This window comes from Watersipora subatra, chromosome 10 (genome assembly GCF_963576615.1).
Source record: "Watersipora subatra chromosome 10, tzWatSuba1.1, whole genome shotgun sequence".
In the NCBI taxonomy this organism is placed as follows: domain Eukaryota; kingdom Metazoa; phylum Bryozoa; class Gymnolaemata; order Cheilostomatida; family Watersiporidae; genus Watersipora; species Watersipora subatra.
This window is the reverse complement of record NC_088717.1, coordinates 57,098,394-57,111,650: the sequence shown is the minus strand read 5'-3', so window position 1 is coordinate 57,111,650 and position 13,257 is coordinate 57,098,394. Positions and strand designations below refer to the sequence as shown.

Here is a 13,257-nt window from a genome sequence, read left to right as displayed (position 1 = left end):
TGCTTCCCTATTAATGAGAGCATTTGGAGGTACGGTAGCAAACCCAAAAGAATCGCTAACTATTCTAGCAAGCAAATTATAAAAAAGGCGATGGTCTTACAAAGAGTTGTGAGAGAGCAACTCCATAAGCCTTCATTTAAAATAGACTGAAGAAAAATTTGTATGCAAAGAACATTTAATCAATTTATTTTTTATTGTTTACATCTTCGAATGATTTATTTATGTTCATAATTGTTTATCAGAATAATCTATCTGTTCCAATCAAGCGCTAGCTGTTGAAGTCATTCAAGTTATGTTTTTCCGTTTTTGTTGTTACTTTTTCTTGAGATAACATTTTGTATTTAGTTTTTTTCGTTATTAGGATGTGTCTTACTGTTTCCCAAGAATATTATTTTCTACATAGTATATGTAGAATTTTATAGACGTTTTATTAGAGCTCAGATTATTAGACTGCAATGGCTAGTCTTCCATCAATATGAGTTTTCACATCAGTTGATGTGATTGACGAGTTTGAATAAGAACATAATGTCAAGCCGTTATGCTAATAAAGAGGTACTGCTATATTTTGGTTTAAAAAGGCAGCTGTCATTTTGTTCTTAAGAAAGACATGATATTATCACTGTAATAAATTGTTTATTCGTTAGATCAATATCATTTTTGATTGTTATTCAAAGACTAGCAGCCAGCTCGGACAAGATTACAACAAATGATATCGTTTCTGATCGTTATTAGAAAACTTGCAGCAAGCTCAGCTCAAAGAAAATTGCAACAAATAATTAGATAACCAGTGAGCTGGTTTCAGCTTCTTCCTGTTGAGTTCAGAAGGTTGTATCGTTGGCAGCTTTCGGTTCAGCGCAGATTCGCTAGAAGTAAGAGTTGTCTCCACCCCAATGCTTAAAGTTTTCTTCAGTACTCCTTACTCGGCAACAAGAGACACAACCAATCGATTAATGCTTGACCAAAAAGTACACTTGTCAGAGTAGTTGGAGTTCTGACCACCACCCATGGTAGATCAGCCAACACAGAAATATAAGATGGAGACACTCAAGCTATTACAAGAGGTGCACACAACCCTCCGAGAAAAGCAGAGTGCCGTTCGGCAGGAGGACAAGGAAGAGTCGCAACTCTATCTTTTAGGAAACTGGGTTTTGCTAGTGAACAAGCAAGAAAAAGTTGGAGAAAATCCTAAGCTGCAGGCAAAGTTCATAGGACCGTGTAACAGCTCATATATAAAAGCTAGGCCTAACCACACATGTCTGATAGAGCAACAAGGACAATCCTGTGTCTAGAGTGAGAGCTGGCTAAAACCTTACTGTGCCTGTCAGAAGGAGCTAGGACAAGCACCAACTACCATTGAGCCTTGCAGAGGCCCTAATATGCAAAAGCAAAAGCCAGGAGAAGGAAAATAGAAGCCGAGCTGGATGCCAAACTAAAGTTTACCAAGTTGAAAGCCGATGCTACAGACAACCAGGAGTTTAGCAAAGGGTGAAAACCTTGGCTGAAAGAGCTTCAGAAGAAATTAAAACAAGACCAGCTCAATATTCCAAAGCAGTCAGCCAGACCTTGGAGTTTAGAGCCAGCATCACCAGGGACAGTTCGGCATAACCTCGGCCAGCTCGAACCACCCGACAATCAAACCGATATGGAAAGTTGGCTTGGTTATCTGTCGTAACAGCCAATCTTGAGTGGCCCTCGAGTAGTGCCACAGAGGCCAAAAAAGGCGCCACTTTGAGTAGTCGAGCATGTACTCTACAGGATAGATACCGATATTCACCAACCGAACACTGTACAGCATTCATACGAACCTGTCAACATGGCTCTACAAGATAAGACTGTTGAACCTCTTAAAGAAATGTTCAGCCAATTAGAACCATTGGAGCAGGGGAGGAATGCTTGACAGGCTTCCTAAACTTAAATGAGTAGTCTGTGTCTGTGTGTAAAATCATGAACACTCGGACGTGGCAATGGAACCCTCCAACACTAAGGAATAACAGCGTTTTGGCCAGGCTGTCTCCATGCGTGACTCTTTTTTGAACAGAGAAACTCATGTTGAGTCACTGATGACAAAAACTGGCTGTGAGAACCGCCAGCCTGATACAAGCAAAGAAATTGCAAGGAAAGGATTGGGTCTTTGCCGAGATAGAAGTCCGCTGCCCGAGATAGGAGTACAGTGCTCGACAACCCTGGCTCCAGTCCTAGCTGGTCTTTCCTCTCAACACTGTGTGAGTAGTCTTTAGAGCCTTCACTGGCTTGAGAGTGTGGTGACTGATTGCAGAGACCAGAGTTGGGCTAGGGAGTGGGGCCGATCTCAAGACGACCAAAGCCACTATCAGGCTTAGCTTCAACTCAGTAGACGGCACGGCTCTCAATAACATTTCTGGTCAGCCAAGGTTGACTACCAAGTCGGCCTTACTACCGAGGTGCAGAGCCAAGTCACTCGCAAGAGCTATAAAAAATGCTGCTGAAGCTATTTCATTGTGACTGCACTTATATATATTTGAAAAATATTATATATACACTCATTTGGTTTGAACTTGAGTGGTTTGTCTCTAGTGGAGCAAGCAAGAAAACTAGGTCGCTTCCTCTACACAATAACATTGCTTCAGACTCAGCAAGACATAAAATTATTTATATATGATTTGTATGAATTTACATATTATGATTTAGATTTCCTATTTATTCACAAAAAACACCAAAGTTGTGTCATATTAAGTTGGTTTAAAGATTAACTACAGAGTATAAAACGTATCAAGCAAACTAAGTCCATTTAGCCATGAATACAAGTCTCCTGTTTGCCTTCCGGTGGAAGGAGCTGACGTGAAGGGCTGATTAGGAGAGAAAGACCAGATGTTCTATTACCTAACTATCTTTCCCATCCCAAGATGCAGCATTTTACTGTTGACTGCGTGTACATATGGAAAAGAGTAAGAGGGAAAAGGGTATATAAACTAGAGCCAAGAGAAGGTTCTCCACTTCAGTAGTCGTATATTGCAAGGTAAGCATTATATAGTCTGTTTATCGCCAAAGTGTATAGTTATATTCTTTGTTGGTTAAATGTATGAATATCGTCTTAGTTAACAATTGGCTACAATGGAGTGTAGATGATACTGTAAAGTGTTTGGACAATATCAGCAGGTATCAACATACGGTAATTTGCTACGTGAGCGTATGCTTTTAGAATAAGTGAATCATTTTGTTTGACGTTTACTATATAAATCACTCATGACATCTGTATGTGATTGCAAATACATGAAAAATGATATAAAGTAGAACTGCTTTGTGTTTTCAGGTTGTCACCTGATATAAAAAGATGAAGTTCGCTGCAGTAATACTGGCCGTAGCCATCGTCGGGGCTTTTGCCCAAGATGCCACAACTCCCGTTGGCCCACCACCATTCGTGTGTACCAGCTCCAACTCTTTCGTATGCACTGTAAGTGTCATTTACTTTTATTGCATTCCTTTTATGTTGTGGCTGTAAGAGATACCTGCTTTTTTCAAACTCTTGAGGTTTGTGAAACATTTTTCTAAAACCTTCAACCTCTGGCATAGAGTGATAGTTTTTATTGATGTAATTATGAATTGCTTGTTACGCTGTTGCTTTCTTATACAGTTCCAAAAACTGGGACACACCATCAGTTACCACGCTAAAAAACTTGGAGGAAAACTGGCTGGTGTCGGACAGAATGTTCTGGACAGTGCTTTGAGCCAAGGAGGCAGCCTGCTTGCAAACGCTGGAAATGGTGGGGTGACAAATATAAGCTGTTCTTGAATAGCAGTTCAAATCTGTACTTGTTGGCTAGAGCTGTTAGAGCTGAGCAGGACATATCTATGAGCATAAATTTTGTAGCTGTACTTAAAACTGTACTCGAGCACATGAACACCGAAGGTCTTCTTGGCAAAAGAGCCCTACTTGATGGTGTCAAGGAGCATTTCACCCAGGGTGTTGACAAGCTTAAACAAGTGAGTTTTCTATCTAAACAAGTGATTGTTATAATAAGAGATCAAGAAGTACATAGCCTCAGCTCACACAAATCATGATGTCTCAGACATGTCTGTGTTGTAGCTCAAAGAGAAACTTCAGGAGAACTTTAAGAAGGCTGTCGCCAAACTCACTGGTATGATCGCTGACCAAGGCTCGCTTAAGAAAATTGAAGATGATGCTGAAAACAAAGTTGATGGAATTATCGGTAAGTTGGACTACAAGGTTGTTGCATTATGACTTTTAAATTTTTCGAATACCGAGCAAAGAAAATTGTGAAAACTTATGTTTTACACAGACATGATTTAAAAGCAAACAAGATCTTTACATACATTATGATGTTTTAGCCGAGTTCAACAAAGAAAACAAGAAGGGATTCCTTAGCATGGCCTCCACCATTGCCTCCAAAATTAGAGACATCTTCCAGGCTGGTATGTCCAAGTTGAGAGAGAGGTTTGGTAAAAAGGTTGATGAGAGAGCCATTCTCGGATTCGACTCAATCGGAGATGCATGGAACGCTGCCAAGCAGAAACTGGCTGACTTTGCTGGAAGCGTGTCTGACACCTTCCAACCACACATTGACAGCCTTAAGACTGTGAGTCTAACATATATTTCCCTCTGATCTCAAACCTTTGCTTGCATTGTTATGATATATAGAAGTTGTCTAGCCGAACATAAGGAGCCTGTGCTACATTGTAGGGTATTGCCGCACTTGGAGCTCAAGCTAAGGAGCACGCTGGCAAGCTGGTCGATGCTGCCAAGGGAAGCTTTAATGACCTCAAGAACAAGCTCACCACACACATTGAAAGCCTCAAAGGACAAGCTGGTCAGCTAGGAACCCATGCTACCAATGCTCTGAATGCCCTTAAGGAGGCTGTCACTAGCATTGCCGGTGAGTTCTAACACTTTTCTAAAATAGTCACAGAACGAGCAAAATAAAATCCTCCAGCTACTGAAGTTGACAATGAAAAACTGTCATGTTCACTAGGCAAATCAAATAGGGTTTCTGTATTGAATTCTTTTTTAACAAACTTAATGATTTCTGTATATAAACCTGCTTTCCCTGTTCTTTGGGATCTCTTCTTTACATCTCTATAATCTCTATGAGAGAACTTTTGGTAAACACTGTTTTATAGCTCTATTGATTCTGTGTTTCATATCTCTATGAACACTGTCTCATAGCTCTATTGATTCTGTGTTTCATATCTCTATGAACACCGTCTCATAGCTCTATTGATTCTGTGTCTCATTGTTAGTTTTACTACCTTATAAACTTGTTACTTTCAGCTCAAGCTCTGGCCAACGCTAAGGGAACCCTTAATGATGCCGTGAAGACTGGAACTGATGCTGCTGGTGTGATCACTGACCACCTTGCTGGCGTCCTCGGTGGAAACTAATAATATCACTGTTGCATATAATTTATAATATGTTGTTACGTTAAATCTTACCAAATATAGATATTCTTTGTGGTTAGTTGCTAACAAACTAGTTTGCTGGTAGACAATGGAAGCTTCGCTTGTTTTTTCACTTCTGATCTGATTTAACAAAATCAGAATTATAAATGATAAACTTATACTCTGTCAGCGATTGGTCAGTTAGTTCCAGCTATCCAGGCTCATCAAGGTCTCAGAGGATCTCATTACAACTGTTTTTGGTAACGCTACTATTGGTTATATCACTTTACCTCAACGTTCGATATGGAAATTTATTTCTAGACGTGAGGAAAAAAGACTCCGATCCTGATGGTTGCGTTTGCTCTATTAATTTCATCGCCTTGTTACCATGAAAACATATAGAAAAAAAGCCTGTTAAGGGCAAATACACATACTTAGAGCAGCAGTTTAAATAACAGTGACGAACAGTGATAATATTGATGAGTCGTTAGAGATGCTAGGGTTTCAGTGGTCGGCGATAAGGTCCAGCGATTGTTCATTAATGTTCCTCTCTGGCCACTCAATGATAGGTTGTCGAGAGATCAAGGTCAGTGTAGGTCGAGTGAGACTTATTACCAAACAAACACTCTTGTGGGTTTTATCTGCTAAAACGTGTCCTCATATACAATGTATGCGTAGGTTATGTAATCCCATTGTTCTAGGATTGTTGAAATTCCCTATTCTGATTGGTTGAACATACAGGTTTCTTGATTGATCATTTTCACCTACCATCACTCAACCAATTACTTTTGCACCTCCATAGCAGCTTCTTCAAAAAAAGGTAAATGACTGGCTATAATATGCCTAAAATAGTTACTATCCCACAATAATCATAATTTTTTCAAATAATGTTTTTCGCGCAAGCGAAAATACTAGTAGCTCAAACTTGATCGGTTTAATAATTGTAAAATTAGGGGTTCACAATAGCGAAGCATTACGGAAATTTTTTGGCCATATTTGAATTTTAGCCATATTTTTCTTATTTGAGTATTTTAGCCATATTTCTGAATTTCTAGCTCTCCAGTCATTTAAATGTCTACAAAGACCGAAATTTCGTAACACTCTTTTAAGCAAACAGTATTAGTGTAGACAAGCCATTTTAGGCTTGTGTTATTGTAAAAGTGACAACTGAGCTCAAACATAAATAAATGAACTGCTTTCATTCTTTAAAACTATTTGAACAATCATTAAAACCGTATTCTCCTGTAGGTTCAGAATAAAAGAGCTTCTGACCAGCTGAAACCAACCCCATCCCTTAGTTACTTCTCATGTTATTTGCTCCGGTTAAAGTGTGTGCTTATTGGATTATAAATTACAATGCTTCTAGAAGTCTTTCAAAAAGTCTGATGGTAACAGAAAAGACAAAGATTTGATGCATTCACTAACCATTGGATAGAAGGCTCTTCTCACACACTTATTTACATCAAACACTAAAATTGTTACACTTGCTGTTATTTTTTGAGCAAGAATAAACAACTCAAAATTTTCATTAAATAGACATACATTTCACCAATCACGGCAGTATTACAGCTCGGTAACAAATCTGTTCTTTTGTAAGTTTGCTGTCAGGAAGTAATATATAAATATAAGCTCAATAGAATTAGTCATCACCGCAAAAAGTTATTGAGAAGGTAATTTATGAGGTTAAGCCTGGAGGACTGTATGCTAATCCCATGTGAGAGAGTCGTGTCAGCCGTCGGAGTTGCTGCCTCTGATTCACGATATCCATCGTAGTTGCCACCGTAGTTGCCACCGTAGTTGCCACCATAGTTGCCACCATAGTTGCCACCATAGTTGCCACCGTAGTTGCCACCCCCAGATTGACGATACTTGGCTCTTCTTGCCCTGCTCTCTTGTCTAGCCTCTTTTATTTTCTGTCTTGCTTCCTTGTTTTCACGCCTATTATTTTGCCGGCTACGTCGGGACTTTGTTGTCGATGGTGGAGGTGCGCGAGTATTACGGTGAACCGGGCATGCCTGAAACAAATTACTGCTTTTAATTAAGTGCTTTTGGGTGCAAGTTTACTTGAGCAAAAAATTGTGTCAATCTATATTTGCCAAAAATACAGAAAAATGATGTATTTAATAAAAAAAAATTACTAGCTAAAAGAGAAATACAAACAGTTTGCTAATACAAATGGTTTTCTTAAAGTTAATCAAAGCAAACATTTTTATAAAAGGATTGGTGCAGCAGAACAGCAAGTCGGTGTTTACAAATCACAAAAAAAACTGAGTATCATGTATTTCTTATCGGGTGATAATAAAGTGCAACCTTTTTTATCAGTCGCCCAGAGAAACCTTTTTTAAAGAGGAAACAAACCAGTTTTAGAGCTTCTATTGATTTTCTGCTCTTTGAATTTATGTCTAACCAACAGTATTTGCTAGAATTTTTACGAAAGCCTCACATTGACTGAGTGAACTTAGTCGAATTCATCAAATGGTGCGTAGCACTTTAAATTATCTCTGCAGAAGTTGTCTTACTTTGTACTCCTACATGTATATGTTTGAGACTGAGCTAATGTTCATGGAGTTAACATCGTTCAACGGCGGCGTACCCAGTATGACTCAGTCAGGAGGCTTCAGTAGAAAAATTCAAGAACGTGTGCCCAGATTAACCACAACAAAGTCAGCCCTTCACGTACAAAATTATCTCATTTTTTAATCTGTTTGTGTATTAGAACGGTGATATGTTTGTATGTTAGAACAGTGATATGTTTGTATGTTAGAACGGTGATATGTTAGAGAAAGTCTATTTATTAGAATTAACTGTAACTAATTAAATTTGCCCTACAGCACAGAATTTATGATAACACCTTAATAAATAATGCACGTAATGAAAAAATGTCTTGTATAAAAATATAAAAAAGTGAAATGTTTGTAAAAAGTAAGCTAAAAAAGAAATCACCAATAGAGGTTTTGTATGCTTACTATATCTTTTAACTAGCAGTGCCTCCCGGCATCACCCGGGGATTAAAAATCAGCTTATAAGCAGTGAGAAGTAATGAGAGTTGCCTGCTACTTGTTGGCAGGCAACTCTCCAGCAAGTGGCAGGCCAATGCCAAATGGCCTGGCATATTGTCAATGGAAAATTCCAGTAAGCTAGTAGGCTTCTAATGATGGTACGCCATTACATTGTGTCAGAATTGCCTAGCTACGCTATTCTAGTAATAGCTATAGCTGGAGGGACACACATACACACACACACACACACTTTTAGAACTATACATATAGACTAGCCGAATATCTGGCGTTGCACGGGTATTAAAAAACAGCTTATAAACAGTGGCAGGTAATGTAGTTGCCATCGGCTAATTTTCTTTATCCAATGAATTTGAGTAATTTAAACTAGTTAGCTAGAATTATCTTATAGGTTAGTAAATTAAGTTACTATAGTAAAAGTCGTGCTTATAATTGTGCTTATATGTTGTGCTTGTACGTTATGCTTAATGATTTCTCACGCAATCAATCATGATCTTCAAGAGTGCTAGTCGTAATCAATAGTACTTTTGCAAGCACTCCAGGCATGCGTATTTCAAAAGGTGTAATGAGTATGACCACAATTATTTCATTGTATAGCAATGTAACCACTTGGTCTAGTGGTTAACATGCAGATCTGGAGGTTCTGAGTTCAAATTCAACGCAAATTGGACTCTGTGTTCCTAAAACTTTATCGCTATAGCTAAACACGCAAATGACAAACAGATGACAGGCAAACAAACACTGAAATTTATATACATAGACTGTTAACTATCAATGAAATTTTTTATCTTAGTCGCAGTAGCATAAATGATCCATACTGACTAGGAAACTGACAAACATCATCTTCAGCCGACGTTGCAAGGATAAAACACTAGCTACAGCTGCAATAAATTTAAAGAGGTCATGAGAATTTGGAAGAAAAAAAAAGAAGTATGTCACATTCTCTGTATGACTTATAGCACTAATATGTCTGAGCTACACTGAGAACCAACCTGAGTGGCACACTTGGAAACGCTGGTTGTTTCACAAGTTGATTCAACTGGGCACTCCCGCTGCCACCGCCGAATGCCATTACCACATGTGGCAGAACAAGTGAAACGAGATCTCCATGGACCACATGCATTACAGTTCATGTTGCCTTCCACAACTACTGTATGATTGACCAGACTTGTACTAGTTACTTCAGTTGAGCTGTTACTAGTTCTACTCCTTTCTGTTGGATTAGCATTAGATGATAAAAAAGATTTGGTGATTGCACTTGTTCCTGATTTGGAACTTCTTGGCGGGTCTGAGAGTGGGGTTGCAGGTGTTGCTCCTGTTGAAAGGTTTGGCTGTTTGGTTAGATCTGTTGAAACAATTCTGTTTAGTATAGAACTTGATGTACCAGCAGTAGAGATAACTCTAAAAGCTGATGCCGAGGTAGTCGAAGATAAACCAGTGATAGGTCGTATGTTGTCTGCTGATTCTGTGGAAGTTATGGTTTCTATAGTTGGAGTAAGTGCTAAAGTGGTCATTGTCATAATAGCTGGGATTGGTGTGGTGGGTGTTGGTTTAGCTGATGTGGGCAGTGTTCCACTTGTTGAAGGGGTCGTGGTAGCAGACGGTAATGTGTTACCGGTAGCAGACGATGTGATAGTAACTGTTATAATGGGATTTGTTAAGACCGGGGCAGCAGTAGTGGTAGTAGGTCTGGTAGTAGGTGTAGTAGTAAGGGTGGTCGTAGGGGTAGTAACAGGAGTAGTAGGAGTGGTAGTAGGATTGACAATATGATTGAAAGTAACAGTGGTAGTAGGAGTAGTAGTAGAAGTGGTAGTAGGAGTGGTAGTAGGAGTAGTAGTAGGAGTGATGGTAGTAAGAGTAGTAGTAGGGGTGGTAGTAGTAGCAGTAGTAGAAGTGGTAGTTGAAGTAGTAGCAGGAGTGGTAGTAGAAATGGTAGTAGGGGCGGTAGCAGGAGTGGCAGTAGAAGAGGTAGTAGGAGTTGTAGTAGGAGTGGTTGTAGGAGTTGTAATAGGAGTCATAGTAGGAGTAGTAGTAGAAGCAGTATTAGGAGTGGTAGTAGGAGTGGTGGTAGAGGTAGTAGTAGGAGTGGTAGTAGGAATGGTAGTAGGAGTGGTAGTAGAAGTGGTAGTAGGAGAGGTAGTAGCAGTAGGAAGGGTAATAGGAGTAGTAGTAGGAGTGGTAGTTGTAGTGGTAGCAGAAGAGGTAGTATGAGTCGTAGTAGAAGTGGTAGTAGGAGTGGTAGTAGGAGTAGCAGTAGGAGTGGTAGTTGGTGTGGTAGTAGGAAGGGTAGCTGGAGTAGTAGTAGGAGTCGTAGTAGGAATGGGAGCAGAAAAGGTAGTAGGAGTTGTAGTAGGAGTGGTTGTAGGAATCATAGTAGGAGTGGTAGTAGGAGTGGTAGTAGGAGTTGTAGTAGGAGTGGTAGTAGGAGATGTAGTACGAGTGGTAGTAGGAGTGGTTGTAGGAGCGGTAGTAGGAGTCGTAGTAAGAGTGGTAGTAGGAGTGGTGGAAGGAGTCATAGTAAGAGTGGTAGTAGGAGTGGTAGAAGGAGTGGTTGTAAAAATGCTTGCAGGAGTTGTAGTAGGAGTAGTGGTAAGAGTCAAAGTAGGAGTTGTAGCAGGCATTACATTAATAGCTGTGGTAATAGTTGTTTTTGTTGCTGATATTGCAGTAGTAGCCACCACTGGTTTTGTAGTGGGTGTTATCACCCTAGTTGTTGTTGCGGCAGTCTCTGTAGTTGAATGCGTATTACTAGCCATTCCTTCATCAGTTTTCAAGGTATTACTTGTAGTAGAAGGTGATCTACAGTGGGCAGTTGGCACACACCAAAGATGTTCACTTGCTTGCCCACAGAATCTTCCGGCTTCAAACAATTGACAAAGCGCGTCTGTTACGCTGTTGTTATCCGAAACTAGTGGATAATAGAAACCTATAATCACAAAAATAACAATGGTGAGGTAGCATTTTCTCAGAACTTTGCTGTCACATCAAGAGTTGCTTATTCAAGGATGTTTATCTATGAAAAAATTGTTTAATTGAATCAATGGCTTGATCATATTGCTAGGTTGACAGTTATTTTTCTAAAAAAGATAACTATATCCTAACAGCTTATCAAAGCAACATAAGTGTATTAAAACACGATACATTATCTTCTCAATTCTATGGGGTTAATACTATAATGCTTGTGAATAACTAACAAGTCTAAGAGTTTCACAGTGTTGTAGCTAATCTAAGATTACAGTGATAAGCTTTTAGATCGCTGCTACTGCGGCTGCACCTACGACTACCGCTAATACTGTCATTACTACTACTACTACTACCACCGCTATTGCTACTACTGCTATTGTTTTAAGAACTGCTACTACTACTATTGCTACTAAACCTACTAATAGTACCAGTACTATTAGTAGTACTAGTTTTGCTGCTACTAATACTACTACCTCTGATACTAGCACTACTGCTATTACTGCCACTACTACTACCATGACTACTAAAACTGCTAGTACTACAATTACTACTACTAGTTGTTACTACTAATGCGACAATCACTCTCACTACTATTAATCATACTAGTACTTATTCCCTTACTGCTCTTACAACTACTACTACTGCTACTCATACTAACTCTACTAGTACTAGTACTATTTGTAGCACTGCTACTGAGTCTGCTACTTCTTTTACTGCTATCACCACTTTTGTTATTTTTACAGTAACTGACACTTTGTTACTGCTGATACTACTACTTGCTGCAACTACTACTATTACTATAGACATTGACTGCTTTGTATTACTTCGAACCAAGTTTTTAGTTTTAAACCAGCAAGAAGCAAAGGAATGCGTGCTCATCATGATTCAAAAATTACTCATATATTTTTTTGACTCGCCAATATGATACGTGTATGGGAGTACCTCTATGGGAGTACCTCTATGGGAGTACCTCTATGGGAGTACCTCTATGGGAGTACCTCTATGGGAGTACCTCTATGGGAGTACCTCTATGGGAGTACCTCTATGGGAGTACCTCTATGGGAGTACCTCTATGGGAGTACCTCTATGGGAGTACCTCTATGGGAGTACCTCTATGGGAGTACCTCTATGGGAGTACCTATATGGGAGTACCTCTATGGGAGTATCTATCTGGAGTGTATGGGAGTACCTGATGTACTATCTACTGTACTAGTCGGAGTGTATGGGAGTACCTGATGTACTATCTACTGTACTAGTCGGAGTGTATGAGAGTACCTGATGTACTATCTACTGTACTAGTCGGAGTGTATGGGAGTACCTGATGTACTATCTACTGTACTAGTCGGAGTGTATGGGAGTACCTGATGTACTATCTACTGTACTAGTCGGAGTGTATGGGAGTACCTGATGTACTATCTACTGTACTAGTCGGAGTGTATGGGAGTACCTGATGTACTATCTACTGTACTAGTCGGAGTGTATGGGAGTACCTGATGTACTATCTACTGTACTAGTCGGAGTGTATGGGAGTACCTGATGTACTATCTACTGTACTAGTCGGAGCATCAGATACTGCAAAACAAGCCCATGTCCCACCATCCACTCTATTGCACACTGAGTTGTTCTCTCCACTTCTCCAATCACCAATAGATGTGTTTTCACTCGAATCTGTGAAAAAGAGATTGGATGGATTAACAAAAAAACAATGCAGAACAGCTTTAGAGAATTCAAATCAGTATCGCAGCAAGCTATCAAGCGGCACTCTAAGAATACAAGAACCTATAGACAGAGCTTTTGTTTTTATAGTAACTTGACTGAGACAATATATTTTGCTCAGAGAAGTAGATGATGAGACTGTCAGTTTTTTAAAAGAAATTTAATGTTCTAGTAACCCCAATTTATC

General features: G+C 39.4%; 2 protein-coding genes across 2 annotated transcripts; one reads left to right on the top strand and one right to left on the bottom strand.

Annotated features, from left to right (window-relative positions):
• Positions 1-3,310: 3,310 nt before the first annotated feature.
• LOC137407246 (apolipoprotein A-I-like) lies at positions 3,311-5,376 on the top strand. Its single transcript, XM_068093852.1, has 7 exons — positions 3,311-3,430; positions 3,611-3,740; positions 3,848-3,960; positions 4,064-4,187; positions 4,327-4,574; positions 4,679-4,871; positions 5,267-5,376. Exons 1-7 carry the CDS (start codon positions 3,311-3,313, stop codon positions 5,374-5,376), a joined length of 1,038 nt encoding a protein of 345 aa, XP_067949953.1.
• Positions 5,377-7,019: 1,643 nt separating this feature from the next.
• LOC137407245 (mucin-2-like) lies at positions 7,020-11,011 on the bottom strand. The gene is made up of 2 exons (XM_068093851.1): positions 9,383-11,011; positions 7,020-7,388 (listed from the first exon to the last, which is right to left on the bottom strand). Exons 1-2 carry the CDS (start codon positions 11,009-11,011, stop codon positions 7,020-7,022), a joined length of 1,998 nt encoding a protein of 665 aa, XP_067949952.1.
• Between the last annotated feature and the right edge of the window lie 2,246 nt (positions 11,012-13,257).

Excerpts from the sequence above, each read along its gene's own strand:
- LOC137407246 (XM_068093852.1), top strand. The coding sequence starts at position 3,311 with ATGAAGTTCGCTGCAGTAATACTGGCCGTAGCCATCGTCGGGGCTTTT. Across the intron at positions 3,431-3,610 it reads CCAACTCTTTCGTATGCACT|TTCCAAAAACTGGGACACAC; the intron begins GTAAGTGTCATT and ends TTTCTTATACAG. Across the intron at positions 3,961-4,063 it reads GTGTTGACAAGCTTAAACAA|CTCAAAGAGAAACTTCAGGA; the intron begins GTGAGTTTTCTA and ends TCTGTGTTGTAG.
- LOC137407245 (XM_068093851.1), bottom strand. The coding sequence starts at position 11,011 with ATGCCTGCTACAACTCCTACTTTGACTCTTACCACTACTCCTACTACA. Across the intron at positions 7,389-9,382 it reads TTTCCAAGTGTGCCACTCAG|GCATGCCCGGTTCACCGTAA; the intron begins GTTGGTTCTCAG and ends AATTTGTTTCAG.